The sequence below is a fragment of the Neoarius graeffei genome, chromosome 1 (assembly GCF_027579695.1).
Source record: "Neoarius graeffei isolate fNeoGra1 chromosome 1, fNeoGra1.pri, whole genome shotgun sequence".
Classification (NCBI taxonomy): Eukaryota; Metazoa; Chordata; class Actinopteri; order Siluriformes; family Ariidae; genus Neoarius; species Neoarius graeffei.
The window spans coordinates 107,202,833-107,222,688 of NC_083569.1; the positions used below are offsets into that span (position 1 = coordinate 107,202,833).

At 39.8% G+C, this 19,856-nt stretch overlaps 1 protein-coding gene across 1 annotated transcript in view; it reads left to right on the top strand.

The window, feature by feature from the left end:
- The window catches only part of adcy1b (adenylate cyclase 1b), a 199,651-nt gene that overhangs the window by 143,618 nt on the left and 36,177 nt on the right, over window positions 1–19,856 (top strand). The window contains exon 7 of the mRNA XM_060920370.1: window positions 16,158–16,316. Coding sequence (XP_060776353.1) covers window positions 16,158–16,316 — 159 coding nt within the window. The remainder of the gene's footprint in view (window positions 1–16,157; window positions 16,317–19,856) is intronic.

The following is a 19,856-nucleotide window of genomic DNA, read 5'->3' on the forward strand; positions in this document are numbered from 1 at the left end:
TTTCTATATTTCTGCATAAATATGACCTAAAACATCATCAGATTTTCACACAAGTCCTAAAAGTAGATAAAGAGAACCCAGTTAAACAAATGAGACAAAAATATCATACTTGGTCATTTATTTATTGAGGAAAATGATCCAATATTACATATCCGTGAGTGGCAAAAGTATGTGAACCTTTGCTTTCAGTATCTGGTGTGACCCCCTTGTGCAGCAATAACTGCAACTAAACGCTTCCGGTAACTGTTGATCAGTCCTGCACACCGGCTTGGAGGAATTTTAGCCCGTTCCTCTGTACAGAACAGCTTCAACTCTGGGATGTTGGTGGGTTTCCTCACATGAACTGCTCGCTTCAGGTCCTTCCACAACATTTCGATTGGATTAAGGTCAGGCCTTTGACTTGGCCATTCCAAAACATTAACTTTATTCTTCTTTAACCATTCTTTGGTAGAATGACTTGTGTGCTTAGGGTCGTTGTCTTGCTGCATGACCCACCTTCTCTTGAGATTCAGTTCATGGACAGATGTCCTGACATTTTCCTTTAGAATTTGCTGGTATAATTCAGAATTCATTGTTCCATCAATGATGGCAAGCCGTCCTGGCCCAGATGAAGCAAAACAGGCCCAAACCATGATACTACCACCACCATGTTTCACAGATGGGATAAGGTTCTTATGCTGGAATGCAGTGTTTTCCTTTCTCCAAACATAACGCTTCTCATTTAAACCAAAAAGTTCTATTTTGTTCTCATCCATCCACAAAACATTTTTCCAATAGCCTTCTGGCTTGTCCACGTGATCTTTAGCAAACTGCAGATGAGCAGCAATGTTCTTTTTGGAGAGCAGTGGCTGTCTCCTTGCAACCCTGCCATGCACACCATTGTTGTTCAGTGTTCTCCTGATGGTGGACTCATGAACATGAACATTAGCCAATGTGAGAGAGGCCTTCAGTTGTTTAGAAGTTACCCTGGAGTCCTTTGTGACCTCGCCGACTATTACACGCCTTGCTCTTGGAGTGATCTTTGTTGGTCAACCACTCCTGGGGAGGGTAACAATGGTCTTGAATTTCCTCCATTTGTACACAATCTGTCCGACTGTGGATTGGTGGAGTCCAAACTCTTTAGAGATGGTTTTGTAACCTTTTCCAGCCTGATGAGCATCAACAACGCTTTTTCTGAGGTCCTCAGAAATCTCCTTTGTTCGTGCCATGTTACACTTCCACAAACATGTGTTGTGAAGATCAGACTTTGATAGATCCCTGTTCTTTAAATAAAACAGGGTGCCCACTCACACCTGATTGTCATCCCATTGATTGAAAACACCTGACTCTAATTTCACCTTCAAATTAACTGCTAATCCTAGAGGTTCACATACTTTTGCCACTCGTAATATTGTATCATTTTCCTCAATAAATAAATGACCAAGTATAATATTTTTGTGTCATTTGTTTAACTGGGTTCTCTTTATCTACTTTTAGGACTTGTGTGAAAATCTGATGATGTTTTCGGTCATATTTATACAGAAATATAGAAAATTCTAAAGGGTTCACAAACTTTCAAGCACCACTGTAAACTCAGGAGACTGTTGTGTGTGAAAACAACCCCTAGGAGATCAGCAGTTTCTGAAATACTCAAACCTTCAAGTTCCATCTGGCTCAAATCAACACACTTTCATGCCACAGTGAAAGAAAGTCACACTTTGAGATCGCAATTTTTCCCATTCTGATGTTTGACGTGAGTGAACATCAACCGAAGCTCATGATTTGATCCATCGAGGGATCAGCTGATTAGAGAACTGCACAGGTGGATGTACAGGTGTTCCTAATAAAGTGGCCTGCGAGCGTATACACTCTGTTCACACAGTGAACCACGACGTCAGCTAGAAGCTTTGAACGTTCTGACCAGAATTCAAGAACATTGTTATGCTGAACACCGAACACCAACCCTCCCTCACAGAGCTTTTAATTACAGACTCGATTGTTTAGCGTGTTTGTGTTTAATTTGAATGCTGAGCGTGTGAGGGAAGGGAAGCTGAGCAGATCAAAATCTCCCGTGCCGCTTCACTGCTGAACGTCGTGTTCTGTCAAAAACTTTCTGCCCTGATTCATTATCACAAGCACACATTCACGAATACAACATGTTTTAATGCAGGGCTTTATTTTGACATGAAGTTTATTTAGCATTTATCTTTTTTTTTTTTTTTCAGAGGAGCTGCCTGTATGAACCTGTTTGTGATCACTGAGGTACAGTGGTGCTTGAAAGTTTGTGAACCCTTTAGAATTTTCTATATTTCTGCATAAATATAACCTAAAACATGATCAGATTTTCACACAAGTTCTAAAAGTAGATAAAGAGAACCCAGTTAAACAAATGAGACAAAAATATTACACTTGCTCATTTATTTATTGAGGAAAATGATCCAATATTACATATCTGTGAGTGGCAAAAGTATGTGAACCTCTAGGATTAGCAGTTAACTTGAAGGTGAAATTAGAGTCAGGTGTTTTCAATCAATGGGATGACAATCAGGTGTGAGTGGGCACCCGGGTTTATTTAAAGAACAGGGATCTATCAAAGTCTGATCTTCAGAACACATGTTTGTGGAAGTGTTTCATGGCACGAACAAAAGAGATTTCTGAGGACCTCAGAAAAAGCGTTGTTGAAGCTCATCAGGCTGGAAAAGGTTACAAAACCATCTCTAAAGAGTTTGGACTCCACCAATCCACAGTCAGACAGATTGTGTACAAATGGAGGAAATTCAAGACCATTGTTACCCTCCCCAGGAGTGGTCGACCAACAAAGATCACTCCAAGAGCAAGGCGTGTAATAGTCGGCGAGGTCACAAAGGACCCCAGGATAACTTCTAAGCAACTGAAGGCCTCTCTCACATTGGCTAATGTTAATGTTCATGAGTCCACCATCAGGAGAACACTGAACAACAATGGTGTGCATGGCAGGGTTGCAAGGAGAAAGCCACTGCTCTCCAAAAAGAACATTGCTGCTTGTCTGCAGTTTGCTAAAGATCACATGGACAAGCCAGAAGGCTATTGGAAAAATGTTTTGTGGACGGATGAGACCAAAATAGAACTTTTTGGTTTAAATGAGGAGCGTTATGTTTGGAGAAAGGAAAACACTGCATTCCAGCATAAGAACCTTATCCCATCTGTGAAACATGGTGGTGGTAGTATCATGGTTTGGGCCTGTTTTGCTGCATCTGGGCCAGGACGGCTTGCCATCATTGATGGAACAATGAATTCTGAATTATCCCAGCGAATTCTAAAGGAAAATGTCAGGACATCTGTCCATGAACTGAATCTCAAGAGAAGGTGGGTCATGCAGCAAGACAACGACCCTAAGCACACAAGTCGTTCTACCAAAGAATGGTTAAAGAAGAATAAAGTTCACGTTTTGGAATGGCCAAGTCAAAGTCCTGACCTTAATCCAATGGAAAAGTTTTAGAAGGATCTGAAGCGAGCAGTTCATGTGAGGAAACCCACCAACATCCCAGAGTTGAAGCTGTTCTGTATGGAGGAATGGGCTAAAATTCCTCCAAGCCGGTGTGCAGGACTGATCAACAGTTACCGCAAACGTTTAGTTGCAGTTATTGCTGCACAAGGGGGTCACACCAGATACTGAAAGCAAAGTTCACATACTTTTGCCACTCACAGATATGTAATATTGAATCATTTTCCTCAATAAATAAATGAGCAAGTATAATATTTTTGTCTCATTTGTTTAACTGGGTTCTCTTGTGTGAAAATCTGATGGTGTTGTAGGTCATATTTATGCAGAAATATAGAAAATTCGAAAGGGTTCACAAACTTTCAAGCACCACTGACACTAACACATTCACTGATTCTCATTGATAAACAGGAACTGTCGGAGGATTTATTAACTTTTAAACATTTAAACAAGCGTGAATGTGTTTACTGACAGTGTTTACAGGTGAAATGGTGCAGTTCATGGTTTGTTAGCATTAACATTGACTCACACAGGGATAAAGTTCACCTTTGTGTAACTTGTTCCCCTGGGATTTGATCTGAATATGAGTTGATGTGGGATGAAGAGCAGGGCCATGTTCTCAGTTTCATGTCACTATTGACACTCATTCTTTTCCTTGCTAGTCACCAAAGGGGTGTTCACACGGCAACTTTTACTCCGGTGTAGCACCTGGGCTGCCCCGGTAGAGCGTTCACACGGTACAAAGTTATACCGGTGTAGCCCCTGAAAGCTGCTTAAACCGGTGCAAATCTAACCCTGCTCGGGAGGTGGTTTAAGAAATTTACTCCGGAGTAAATGCTAGTTTGCGGGGCAGCACCGATATAAAATGGGACGTCTGAACGCTACAGGGGTAGACTTGCTACGCGTGACGAGAGTTGATTACATACGGGCATTGCATAATTTGCATCCTGGTATTTTGCGCTTCCAAAATGGCGAATATCAACAACAACAGAACTGCGTGTCTTCCAGTGTTGCCAGATTGGGCGGTTTTAACCTTCATCCTACCAAGTGGGGTCCATCTGGATCCCGCACCTATATGTTTGTTTGCCATTTTAAAAATATGTGACATACTGCCTCACCGTTTTATGAATTTGTCGGAATTTATGTCTTAATTAAAACACTAAAGCACCGGAAGATCAGCTTTTTGCATTGTGAAGGTATAATTAATTTGTTACTGGGGTCCAACCGGACCCCAGAGTAAAGTTTATCTGTCTTTCATTTTATAATTGAATAGCACACTGAAAGTTAACTTCTTTTATTTCTTTTATGTTCCATAATGAAACTACCAAGGCATTCCTTCTTGGGGTCCGTGTGGACCCCACTGCTGCAATAAGCACAGGCTGCAAAACAAAAGCCCTAAATTATTTTACAATTACTTTTTTGTTTTAAATTCTGTAAGAAAAGACCTAAGTTGTAATCCAGAATGTTTTACAGCTGCATGAGCTGCAAAAATCATGTATATAATGCCAATTTTTTTTGTGGCGCTATAATTTGCTACATGTATGCTAGTTATTGCAATATTATTGCAATGTTATTGCATTTATAATACATCACTGATATTCAGCCATAGTGGATTTTGTTCTTCAATAAAGTTATGTCTGTTTGCTGCATTGAATTGGTTCTTACTGCATTGATTTCAAGGTATTCCCTCCTGGGGTCCATACGGACCCCGCCTGGTAGTTTGTGTATGTAAAACTGGCTGGTAGGATGAAGGTTAAGTGTGTTCTTTATGCCTTGGGCCCTTTAGTGTATTGCTGTTATTAATACAAGATGTTCTGAACAAAACTTATCTGGTGATTTTGTCTTTATAAGCTTTAATTTTAAAGAAAAGTATTGGGGTCCAAACAGACCCCACATGGTAAGATTAAGGTGTAAAATAGCATGGTAGGATGAGGGTTAAATGCATTTTGGCGGATTTGAACATATTTTGGGCTGGAAAACGTCAGCAGTATCTGGCAACACTGGTGTCTTCATCCAGGTTGTTTTCCCGGCGCTTGGTGATGCCATGACAACCGGGAAAAGGAAGTACATTTTCACGCATGCGCATATTTCATTTCCGCGTTATTACTATCGGAAATGATAGTAATAATGATAGGAAATGATAGTAATAAAAGGAAATGATATAAAAACTTTATTACTATCAAAGGAAATGATAGTAATAAAGTTTTTGCGACTATAGCACGGTCGCAAAAACTGCCGTGTGAACGCAAGTGGGGCTGCACCGGTGCTAACACGCTTCTCTCTAGTAAGCAGGTTTGTGACGTGTGAACGCTCCACAAAATTTACACCGGTGTAAGATATATCGCAACAAAATACATCGGTGCAGCATCGATGCAAATATGTGCCGTGTGAACACCCCTCAAGTCATTAGCAACAGGATTAGCTGCATAGCATAACATCAGTCATTAATGTGTAGTGAAGTAATGGGTTCATAAATTAACATCAACTCTGAGGGCATGTAGAATCCATTTCAGAAAAATAACATCATTTTAACTATATTTTTCGATTTCTGTTAGCCGTTATATAATTTATATTTTGCCTGTTAGCCGTTTTTACTTTGTATTCACCCTGTTAGCCATTTATAATTAGCATGTTAGCCATTTACAATTAGCCTGTTAGCATTTACTATATATAATTTGTATTTAGCCTGTTAGCCATTTATACTGAGCCTGTTAGCCATTTATCAGTTGCATTAGCCTGTTAGCATTTATATAATTTGTATTTAGCCTGTTAGCCATTTATACTGAGCCTGTTAGCCATTTATCAGTTGCATTAGCCTGTTAGCATTTATATAATTTGTATTTAGCCTGTTAGCCATTCATACTGAGCCTGTTAGCCATTTATAAGTTGCATTAGCCTGTTAGGCATTCATAATTAGCCTATTAGCAGTTATATCATTTATAATTAGCCTGTTAGCCATTTATAATTTGTATTAGCCTGTTAGCCATATATAACTAGCCTGTTAGTCATTTCTAATTTGTATTTTGTATGTTAGCCATTTATAACTAGCCTGTTAGCCATATATAATTTGTATTTAGACTGTTAGCATTTATAATTTGTATTTAGCCTGTTAGCCATTCATAATTATCTGTTAGCTGTTTATAATTTGTATTTAGTCTGTTGGCCATTTATCTAATTTATAATTAGCCTGTTACCTGTTTGTATAATTCATAATTATCCTGTTCGCTGTTTATAATTTGTATTTAGCCTGTTAGCCATTTACAATTAGCCTGTTAGCCATTTATAATTTGTATTTAGCCTGTTAGCCGTTTATAATTAGCCTGTTAGCCGTTTATAATTAGCCTGTTAGCCATTTATAATTTATATTTAGTCTGTTAGCCGTTTATAATTTGTCTTTAGTCTGTTGGCCATTTATATAATTTATAATTAGCCTGTTACCTGTTTATATCATTCATAATTATCCTGTTTATAGTTTGTATTTAGCCTGTTAGCCGTTTATAATTTTTTATTTAGACTGTTGGCCATTTATATAATTTATAATTATCCTATTAGCCATTTATAATATGCATTTATCCTGTTAGCCATTCATAATTAACCTGTTAGCCATTTATATAATTCATAATTATCCTGTAAGCCGTTTATAATTTGTATTTAGCCTGTTAGCCATTTACAATTAGCCTGTTAGCCATTTATAATTTGTATTAGCCTGTTAGCCATTTATAATTAGCCTGTTAGCCATTTATAATTTATATTTAGTCTGTTAGTCATTTATAATTTGTCTTTAGTCTGCTGGCCATTTATATAATTTATAATTAGCCTGTTAGCTATTTATAATTTGTATTAGCCTGTTAGCCGTTTATAATTAGCCTGTTAGCTATTTATAATTTATATTTAGTCTGTTAGCTGTTTATAATTTGTCTTTAGTCTGCTGGCCATTTATATAATTTATAATTAGCCTGTTACCTGTTTATATCATTCATAATTATCCTGTTTATAGTTTGTATTTAGCCTGTTAGCCGTTTATAATTTTTTATTTAGACTGTTGGCCATTTATATAATTTAGAATTATCCTATTAGCCATTTATAATATGCATTTATCCTGTTAGCCATTTATATAATTCATAATTATCCTGTTAGCCGTTTATAATTTGTATTTAGCCTGTTAGCCATTTACAATTAGCCTGTTAGCCATTTATAATTTGTATTAGCCTGTTAGCCATTTATAATTAGCCTGTTAGCCATTTATAATTTATATTTAGTCTGTTAGCCGTTTATAATTTGTATTTAGCCTGTTAGCCATTTACAATTAGCCTGTTAGCCATTTATAATTTGTATTAGCCTGTTAGCCATTTATAATTAGCCTGTTAGCCATTTATAATTTATATTTAGTCTGTTAGCCGTTTATAATTTGTCTTTAGTCTGCTGGCCATTTATATAATTTATAATTATCCTGTTACCTGTTTATATCATTCATAATTATCCTGTTTATAGTTTGTATTTAGCCTGTTAGCCATTTATAATTTTTTATTTAGACTGTTGGCCATTTATATAATTTATAATTATCCTATTAGCCATTTATAATATGCATTTATCCTGTTAGCCATTCATTATTAACCTGTTAGCCATTTATATAATTTATAAGTATCCTGTTAGCTGTTTATATAATTTATAATTATCCTGTTAGCCATTTATAACTTGTATTTATCCTATTATCCATTCATAATTAGCTTGTTAGCCATTTATAACATTTATAATTAGCCTGTTAGCTATTTACATAATTTGTGTTTAGCCTGTTAGCCGTTTATAATTAGCCTGTTCGCCATTTATAACTTGCATTTACAGTAGCTGTTTAATCTGTGCTTCGCAGCTAAAAGCTCAGTGGAAAATGATCTGATTTCTGAAGTTCACTGAAGTCCACAGGCAGTTGGTTATGACTGAAGGATAATTAATAAACTCTGAGGTCCTGTCCATGTTTACATCACGCTGCGTTGTTATTAAATTAACTACAGCAACACAAACAGGCTTAATATCATTACAAATAAAAGAAAATGCCATTATCCAAAAGAGTAACTGTTCAAAAACGTAGCTACGTACACATTCAGTGTTAGAATTTGTAAATATTTTGCGTCAGCTTGCTACTTGTAAAGGTTTCACTCCATTTCCTTACTGACATCCAACTTGCTTTCTCCATCATTCAGTGATAACATCAGTGATAAAGCAGAAAAAAAACCCTATAAATATTTCAAACAAACATAAAGGAAATACAATTTTAGCCTAACGTAAACATTATGTATTCTTATTAGTGAGTTGTTTATTTATTACTTATATTTAGCATTTGTGCTAACTATTAATAACTACTCTTTTACAGTCAAATATTTGGTGTTTATTTGCTGGATCTACAGTAGATGATTAATTTATTTCATTTTTAATCAGTTAATCCCATCAAAAATTGAAAAGTCGTGAAATACACAGTGGTGCTTGAAAGTTTGTGAACCCTTTAGAATTTTCTATATTTCTGTATAAATATGACCTAAAACATCATCAGATTTTCACACAAGTCCTAAAAGTAGATAAAGAGAACCCAGTTAAACAAATGAGACAAAAATATTATACTTGGTCATTTATTTATTGAGGAAAATGATCCGATATTACATATCTGTGAGTGGCAAAAGTACGTGAACCTTTGCTTTCAGTATCTGGTGTGACCCCCTTGTGCAGCAATAACTGCAACTAAACGCTTCCGGTAACTGTTGATCAGTCCTGCACACCGGCTTGGAGGAATTTTAGCCCGTTCCTCTGTACAGAACAGCTTCAACTCTGGGATGTTGGTGGGTTTCCTCACATGAACTGCTCACTTCAGGTCCTTCCACAACATTTCCATTGGATTAAGGTCAGGACTTGACTTGGCCATTCCAAAACGTGAACTTTATTCTTCTTTAACCATTCTTTGGTAGAATGACTTGTGTGCTTAGGGTCATTGTCTTGCTGCATGACCCACCTTCTCTTGAGATTCAGTTCATGGACAGATGTCCTGACATTTTCCTTTCGAATATGCTGGTATAATTCGGAATTCATTGTTCCATCAATGATGGCAAGCCGTCCTGGCCCAGATGCAGCAAAACAGGCCCAAACCATGATACTACCACCACCATGTTTCACAGATGGGATAAGGTTCTTATGCTGGAATGCAGTGTTTTCCTTTCTCCAAACATAACGCTCCTCATTTAAACCAAAAAGTTCTATTTTGTTCTCATCCATCCACAAAACATTTTTCCAATAGCCTTCTGGCTTGTCCATGTGATCTTGAGCAAACTGCAGACAAGCAGCAATGTTCTTTTTGGAGAGCAGTGGCTTTCTCCTTGCAACCCTGCCATGCACACCATTGTTGTTCAGTGTTCTCCTGATGGTGGACTCATGAACATTAACATTAGCCAATGTGAGAGAGGCCGTCAGTTGCTTAGAAGTTACCCTGGTGTCCTTTGTGACCTCGCCGACTATTACACAACTTGCTCTTGGAGTGATCTTTGTTGGTCGACCACTCCTGGGGAGGGTAACAATGGTCTTGAATTTCCTCCATTTGTACACAATCTGTCTGACTGTGGATTGGTGGAGTCCAAACTCTTTAGAGATGGTTTTGTAACCTTTTCCAGCCTGATGAGCATCAACAACGCTTTTTCTGAGGTCCTCAGAAATCTCCTTTGTTCGTGCCATGTTACACTTCCACAAACATGTGTTCTGAAGATCAGACTTAGATAGATCCCTGCTCTTTAAATAAACCCAGGTGCCCACTCACACCTGATTGTCATCCCATTGATTGAAAACACCTGATGCTAATTTCACCTTCGAGTTAACTGCTAATCCTAGAGGTTCACATACTTTTGCCACTCACAGATATGTAATATTGGATCATTTTCCTCAATAAATAAATGAGCAAGTATAATATTTTTGTCTCATTTGTTTAACTGGGTTCTCTTTATCTACTTTTAGGACTTGTGTGAAAATCTAATGATGTTTTCAGTCATATTTATGCAGAAATATAGAAAATTCTAAAGGGTTCACAAACTTTCAAGCACCACTGTATATATAGATAAAATCAAGGAAGTACTTCAAATCAGACTGAATCAGGTTTTTGGTTGAGGGATTTATTGAAATGAAGGCTGTTATCGTGTCAGTAAATTGAACAAAACAAATCCCTTCCACACGTGCTTGTGAAACTCGTGTCGTTCAGTGTTCCAGTGTTCATCCCAGGAGATGTGAAATCCTTTCAGATGAGTGAATTCTTCTGTCTCTGTTGGTACAGGAAGCCACACAAATCAGTGTGTGGATGAGGAGAAGAGAGAGAAGAGCACTGTGTGAGCACTGGAGCATCTCTGTGGCTTATCTCGCTTTACCATACACACACGTTCTCACAGCAGCAGTGCAGGATGACGGGAGAGAGGGAAGACACGTGGCGAGCTGGACTTCTGTCGTTTACAGCAATTTCCACAGATTGGGTGTTACATTCGTTACTATTTTTATCGGGGTCTGTAACTTCAGGCAGTTTCCTGAAAGGAAATCTCGTTGCTGTACCTGTTCCTAAAGGTGTTGTGGTATCTATCTATACATCTCCTGACACAAACAACAAAGATTCCTTCCTTCCTCAACCTCGAAACACGTCTCTTATCTCAAAGCACTGATTGTGTAAAAGAATAACAGGAACGGTTTTGTCTTCTGGATATCATGAACACCCGTACATCCATCCGCCTGCTGTTTTGTGCAGCAGTTCTCGAATCTCGAATCGTTGATGCATCAAATCATGCAGATACAAATCAAGAGCTTCAGTTGTTAACGTTCAACCACATCAAACATCAGAATGGGAAAAATTGTGCTCTCACAGTGAAGTGTGACTTTCTTTCACTGTTGGCTTGAGCCAGATGGCACATAAAGGTTTGAGTATTTCAGAAACTGCTGATCTCCTGGGGTTTGTTTTCACACACAACAGTCTCTAGAGTTTACACAGAATGGCGCGAAAAACAAAAAACAGAGTGAGTGACAGTTCTGTGCGTGGAAACAAACGTCTTGTTGATAAGAGGGTCAGAGGAAAATAGACAAGTTGGTTCGAGATTTCTTTTTCGCCAGGAAGGAACTCATATACAGTGGTGCTTGAAAGTTTGTGAACCCTTTAGAATTTTCTATATTTCTGCATAAATATGACCGAAAACATCATCAGATTTTCACACAAGTCCTAAAAGTAGATAAAGAGAACCCAGTTAAACAAATCTCATTATCTCATTATCTCTAGCCGCTTTATCCTTCTACAGGGTCGCAGGCAAGCTGGAGCCTATCCCAGCTGACTACGGGCGAAAGGCGGGGTACACCCTGGACAAGTCGCCAGGTCATCACAGGGCTGACACATAGACACAGACAACCATTCACACTCACACCTACGGTCAATTTAGAGTCACCAGTTAACCTAACCTGCATGTCTTTGGACTGTGGGGGAAACCGGAGCACCCGGAGGAAACCCACGCGGACACGGGGAGAACATGCAAACTCCACACAGAAAGGCCCTCGCCGGCCCCAGGGCTCGAACCCAGGACCTTCTTGCTGTGAGGCGACAGCGCTAACCACTACACCACCGTGCCGCCCCAGTTAAACAAATGAGACAAAAATATTATACTTGCTCATTTATTTATCGAGGAAAATGATCCAATATTACATATCCGTGAGTGGGAAAAGTATCGGGTGTAACCCCCTTGTGCAGCAATAACTGCAACTAAACGTTTGCGGTAATTGTTGATCAGTCCTGCACACCGGCTTGGAGGAATTTTAGCCCGTTCCTCCATACAGAACAGCTTCAACTCTGGGATGTTGGTGGGTTTCCTCACATGAACTGCTCGCTTCAGGTCCTTCCACAACATTTCCATTGGATTAAGGTCAGGACTTTGACTTGGCCATTCCAAAACATTAACTTTATTCTTCTTTAACCATTCTTTGGTAGAACGACTTGTGTGCTTAGGGTCGTTGTCTTGCTGCATGACCCACCTTCTCTTGAGATTCAGTTCATGGACAGATGCCCTGACATTTTCCTTTAGAATTCGCTGGGATAATTCAGAATTCATTGTTCCATCATTGATGGCAAGCCGTCCTGGCCCAGATGCAGCAAAACAGGCCCAAACCATAAAACTACCACCACCATGTTTCACAGATGGGATAAGGTTCTTATGCTGGAATGCAGTGTTTTCCTTTCTTTGGAAACATTGTCTCACCGCCCATAGCTGCTTTACCATGCTTTTCTCAAGATGACTGTAATAACTTCCTCACCTTCTTTGTTGATAAGATCACAGCCATTAGATCTAGTATTCAGCCTGGGTTATGCACCGTTAGAAGTAGCCCCTCTCTACATTGTACTCTTCTGGAGTCTTTTCATCCTATTAATTTTAATGACCTACAAAATCTGGTCAAGAGCATGAAATTATCCTCCAGTCCCCAAGACATTATTCCACCATTCTTATTCACTAAAGTCCTATCTACCATTGGACCTGCAGTAACGGCTATTATTAATTTGTCATTGGCTACAGGGTGTGTCCCTTCTTCCTTTAAGCATGCCACTATACAGCCCATTGTAAAAAGCCCAATTTGGACCCTGCTGAGCTCAAGAATTATAGGCCCATATCTAAATGACTGTGTTTATCCAAAATTCTGGAAAAGGTTGGAGCCAACCAACTCACAGCCTTATTAGACAGTCACAGTCTTTATGATAAATTTCAATCTGGTTTTCGGAAACAACATTCAACTGAAACTGCCCTTTTAAGGGTCACTAATGACATTCAAATGGCTGCAGATGCAGGTGAATGCTCTGTACTTGTGCTCCTTGACCTTAGCTCTGCTTTTGACACTGTAGACCATCACATTCTGATTAAGGCCAAGTTTACATTAGACCGTATCTGTCTCGTTTTCTTCGCGGATGCACTGTCCGTTTACATTAAAACGCCTGGAAACGCCGGGAAACGGGAATCCGTCAGGGTCCACGTATTCAATCCAGATCGTGTCTGGTCCGGTGCTGTGTAAACATTGAGAATACGCGGATACGCTGTGCTGAGCTCTAGCTGGCGTCGTCATTGGACAACGTCACTGTGACATTCACCTTCCTGATTCGCTGGCGTTGGTCATGTGACGCGACTGCTGAAAAACGGTGCGAACTTCCGCCTTGTATCACCTTTCATTAAAGAGTATAAAAGTATGAAAATACTGCAAATACTGATGCAAATACTGCCCATTGTGTAGTTATGATTGTCTTTAGGCTTGCCATCCTTCCACTTGCAAGTGGTAAGTGACGCGCATGCCCGACATGCACTGAGATCACACACACAGCGGCTCAGTCCCAAATCACTGCTCGTGCACTTCACTCGCGCGCTCTGTGAGCTGCGCAGGGCCGGAGTGCGCACCCTCCAGAGGGCACTCGCTGTTCAGGGCAGAGTGATTTGGAGCGCAGGATGCCTGCGGAGCCGAGCGTATCCGTGTATTGGCGTTGCTGTGTGTACGCAAATCGTGTATTGGTGTTGCTGTGTGCACACTAATCGTTTTAAAAACGTTAATCTGATGATCTGCTGATACGGTCTAATGTAAACCCCACCTAAGAGGCTACGTGATTGAGTGGGCATCTCAGGGATTGCTGAGACTGGTTTACCTCTTATCTTACTGGTAGGAGTTTTAATGTTTCCATAGGGGACTTTCTCTCCTCTTCCTCTCCTTTCTCTTTTGGTGTCCCGCAGGGGTCAGTTCTGGGCCCACTCCTTTTTACACTGTACATGTTACCGCTGGGTCATATTATAAATAGTTTTAATATCACTTATCATATGTACGCAGATGATTTGCAACTTCATTTTAATTTTAAACCCAAGGACGTGTCAAGGCTCTCTAGACTCCTAGGCTGCCTAGATGCCATCAAGGAGTGGATGGCAGGAAATTTTTTGCAGCTGAACTCTGGTAAAACAGAGGTGTTAATATTTGCTCCTGATAATGTTGCACCTGAGATTATACAGAATATTGGGCCTTATTCACCTTTTGTTCGGTCCAGTCTGAGATACCTAGGGGTGACTTTTGATAAGTCCTTGTCTTTCGAAACACATATCAAACAGTTAACCAAATCATGTTTTTTTCATTTGCGTAACATTAGTAAACTGAGATCTATGGTGTCTTACACAGAATTAGAGATGCTTCTTCATGCTTTCATCTCTTCCTGCATTGATTATTGCAACGCTCTTTTCTCTTCCCTTAACAAATCTGTCCTCTCTCGCTTACAGTCCATTCAAAATGCTGCTGCTAGGCTACTTACTAAATCAAGCAGATATTCCCACATTACTCCCATTCTCAGCTCCCTTCACTGGCTTCCTGTACAGTACAGGATTCAGTTTAAAATTCTCACTATCACTTATAGAACACTACATGGCCAGGCCCCTGCCTATTTAGCAGACTTTATTCACCCCCACATACTGGCACGCTCTCTCAGGTCTGACAATCAAAACCTTCTGTCTGTCCCATGTACTCATCTAAAAACCCATGGTGACCATGCGTTTGAGACAGTTGCCCCTAAATTGTGGAATGCCCTACCTATTCATCTCAGGTTTGCTGTCTCTGTAGACTGTTTTAAAAGGCAGCTAAAGACATATTTCTTTAAACTAGCTTTTGGTTAACATTGTATACCTATTGCTACATTATCTGTGACTATGTCTCATTGTGTTATTCTGTTACTGTGTTTTAGCCTTTTAATTATTCTGTTATTGTGGTGCACTTTGTGACTGTTTTGTCTGGGAAAAGCGGTATATAAATAAATTTTACTTTACTTTACTTTCTCCAAACATAACGCTTCTCGTTTAAACCAAAAAGTTCTATTTTGGTCTCATCCGTCCATAAAACATTTTTCCAATAACCTTCAGGCTTGTCCACGTGATCTTTAGCAAACTGCAGACGAGCAGCAATGCTCTTTTTGGAGAGCAGTGGCTTTCTCCTTGCAACCCTGCCATGCACACCATTGTTGTTCAGTGTTCTCCTGATGGTGGACCCATGAACATTAACATTAGCCAATGTCAGAGAGGCCTTCAGTTGCTTAGAAGTTACCCTGGGGTCCTTTGTGACCTTGCCGACTATTACACGCCTTGCTCTTGGAGTGATCTTTGTTGGTCGACCACTGCTGGGGAGGGTAACAATGGTCTTGAATTTCCTCCATTTGTACACAATCTGTCTGACTGTGAATTGGTGGAGTCCGAACTCTTTAGAGATGGTTTTGTAACCTTTTCCAGCCTGATGAGCATCAACAACGCTTTATCATAAAAGGACAACAAAGTCATTATAAGGACATACTTAACCATCTGTGATTTTATTTTTCTGGATATTTCCTCATCCTTCTGTATTCCTGAACACCTCTTGGTAGAGCTCATGAAGACGGGACGCACCTCATGGACTGGGACATCATGATACAAGCTGGATGTTCAATCTGTTCTGACAGCATGCAAGCGAATCTCTTGCGAGTGGTCCAATGAACAAAGAGGTGTTACATTGTTTAAACAGTACCATAAGTAGGTGTACTGGAGATTGATGGAGATGTTCAGCAGGTTGAACTTCATACAATGAATCATGTGATTCGCAAACTTGGGTGATGGTTGAATCTCATAAAAAAAAAAACAACACGTACTACTTCCTGTCTTTTCTAATGCAGGTCAGTGGCAGAAGCAACGGAGGTGGACCTGAACATGCGTGTGGGTTTACACACAGGCCGTGTGCTCTGTGGCGTTCTGGGGCTCAGGAAGTGGCAGTATGATGTCTGGTCCAATGACGTGACGCTGGCCAACGTGATGGAGGCTGGGGGGCTTCCTGGGTAAGAGTACAACCTCGCTGTATTATCACACACACACACACACACACACACACACACACACACACACTTACACTTTTTGGACCAAATTATTTGCTGTACCTTTGAAGATGTTGTTGTTAAGTGTTCACTCTCCATGTTTGGTAGCGTAATGATGTTAAACTCACACCATACTCAGTCTCATTGTGTATAATTACATGATGTTAATGAATGATAGTGTCATCAGAAACATTTATTTATCTGTTTATTTATTTATTACTTGAAGAGTTTGGTTCCAAAACGCAATAAACACCAAATTTGAAAAACTGAAACTCAAGCCACCAAACCATCAGCAATTATCATGTCTTACCCATACCATATTCAGTTTTCACCAACACCCGATATCTGCCATTGATTTACACTCTGCATTACGGCCTTTCATTCCAAAACGCAACAAGCGCCATCACCGATTTTTCTCAAAACCAGACATATCCATTTGGCCAATCAGAGGCTGCCATTGGCGTGAAGTCTTCTAAGATGGCTGGGCCCATGAAGTAGGAAATCGCTTCATCAATTTCTCAAATTTCTTGGACAATTTCACACTGAATTATGAATAATTTTGATAAAATAATCTAAAAAAATCTATAAAATAAAATAATCTGTCATGAAAGAACACGGTTCAATGCACTTTAAATAGGAAGGGATATGTAGCATTTCGGGGAAAAATCCCGTGGCGTGGATATGTAGCGACTTGACAAAAATAATTACTTGGTTCAGTTAAAAGCTGTTCATTAGTTCTGGATTTCATTTTTGAAGTTTATTATCATTGAGTTTGTCAATACATTTTAAAACAGGATACAGTGGTTTTCCTTTTATCACTTCCCGTAATCAGAAAAAGTGATTTTTCTCGAAACAATGGAATTGGCTATATAGCGTTTTGGAACCAAACTCTTCACTTGTTGTTAGTGTGTACACCAATCAGCCCAAACATTAAAACCACTGACAGGTGAAGAAGTGAATAACATTGATTATCTCATTACAATGGCACCCATCAAGGGGTGGGATATATTCGTCAGCAAGAAAGACAACAGTCAGTTCTTGAAGTTGATGTGTTGGAAGCAGGAAAAATGGGCAAGTGTAAGGATCTGAGCGACCTTGACAAGGGCCAAATTGTGATGGCGAGATGACTGGCTCTGAGCATCTCTAAAAAATGGCAGGTCTTGTGGGGTGTTCCCGGTATGCAGTGGTTAGTACTTGCCAAAAGTGGTCCAAGGATCCAAAGGACAACCGGTGAACTGGCGACAGGGTCATGGGTGTGTGTCGAAGGCTCATTTACTCTCATGGGGTATGAAGGCTAGAACATATGGTCCAATCCAAAAGAACGGCTCCTGGAGCACAAACTGCTGACTGGCTAAAACAGAAAGGTGTCAGTGTTAACTTTTTCAGCAGTTTGTGCTCCAGTAGGTCTTCTTTCTGATTTTTCAACATGAAGATAAACTTCAAAGCAAGTTAATCAAAAGGATTTTAATTGTGAATCAGTTCGCCATTTTGACAACGCACATCTAGTCAGCGGCAAAACACTGGGAGTGATGTCATCGGAGTGAAATATCGAGAATTATTATACATCCAGGACACTTTTTCGATGGAATAAAAACGTGTTCTATTCCCTTCTAGCGGGTTTCATTCATTTGGTTTGATAGCATGCAATATTGTCAGCATATCGCTTATCCTATGTGCATTACGTCACTCTACCCAATGGAGAATGAGCATTGGATATGGTTTATGATATTGCATGGTTGCCAAGACAACATCAGAGCTGATGCCAGTATCCGAAGAGAAAGTTTTCTGTTGCGTATGCACACAATAACTTCTTTGTTCGCCGGGAAAGAGAAAGATGCATTGAACACCTGAAAGGATTCCAAAACTTCAGTAGATGATCTTCATGCATATTTACACTCAGTGGCGAACCATTACTATTAGAGCTGGGACTTGAGCTCAGACAAAATGTAGCCAGACACACCAAAAAACCAACAGGGCAAAGGATTGTGTAAGGGATTAGCGGCAGGCTGCCAGGTCGCTCCGTTGTGTGTTGTTATGGATGTTGATTTTAAAAGTAACGAAGTAAATTACACGGGGAAATTAATAAAGTCTGCGTGAAAAATACTGTAGTGAGCATGCAGCGTGGAAGAAGGGTCTGCTGACAGAAATCTTAGTTTCTCAGTTGTTAGTCTGTGCTAGGAGCTCTTGAAAGCACAGTCCATCTGGCTCAAACCAACACCCATGCCACAGTGAAAGAAAGTCACACTTTGAGAGCACAGTTTTTCCCATTCTGATGTTTGATGAGAGTGAACATGAACTGCATCAAACAGCAGGTGGATGTATGGGTGTTCCTAATAAAGTGGCCGGTGAGAGTCGGCTACAGTGGTGCTTGAAAGTTTGTGAACCCTTTAGAATTTCCTATATTTTCTGCATAAATATGACCTAAAACATCATCAGATTTTCACACAAGTCCTAAAAGTAGATAAAGAGAACCCAGTTAAATAAATGAGACAAAAATATTATACTTGGTCATTTATTTATTGAGGAAAATGATCCAATATTACATATCTGTGAGTGGCAAAAGTATATGAACCTTTGCTTTCAGTATCTGGTGTGACCCCCTTGTGCATCAATAACTGCAACTAAACGTTTGCGGTAACTGTTGATCAGTCCTGCACACCGGTTTGGAGGAATTTTAGCCCGTTCCTCCGTACAGAACAGCTTCAACTCTGGGATGTTGGTGGGTTTCCTCACATGAACTGCTCGCTTCAGGTCCTTCCACAACATTTCCATTGGATTAAGGTCAGGACTTTGACTTGGCCATTCCAAAACATTAACTTTATTCTTCTTTAACCATTCTTTGGTAGAACGACTTGTGTGCTTAGGGTCGTTGTCTTGCTGCATGACCCACCTTCTCTTGAGATTCAGTTCATGGACAGATGTCCTGACATTTTCCTTTAGAATTTGCTGGTATAATTCAGAATTCATTGTTCCATCATTGATGGCAAGCCGTCCTGGCCCAGATGCAGCAAAACAGGCCCAAACCATAATACTACCACCACCATGTTTCACAGATGGGATAAGGTTCTTATGCTGGAATGCAGTGTTTTCCTTTCTCCGAACACAATGCTTCTCATTTAAACCAAAAAGTTCTGTTTTGGTCTCATCCATCCACAAAACATTTTTCCAATAGCCTTCTGGCTTGTCCACATGATCTTTAGTAAACTGCAGATGAGCAGTAATGTTCATTTTGGAGAGCAGTGGCTTTCTCCTTGCAACCCTGCCATGCACACCATTGTTACTCAGTGTTCTCCTGATGGTGGACTCATGAACATTAACATTAGCCAATGTGAGAGAGGCCTTCAGTTGCTTAGAAGTTACCCTGGGATCCTTTGTGGCCTTGCCGACTATTACACATCTTGCTGTTGGAGTGATCTTTGTTGGTCGACCACTCCTGGGGAGGGTAACAATGGTCTTGAATTTCCTCCATTTGTACACAATCTGTCTGACTGTGGATTGGTGGAG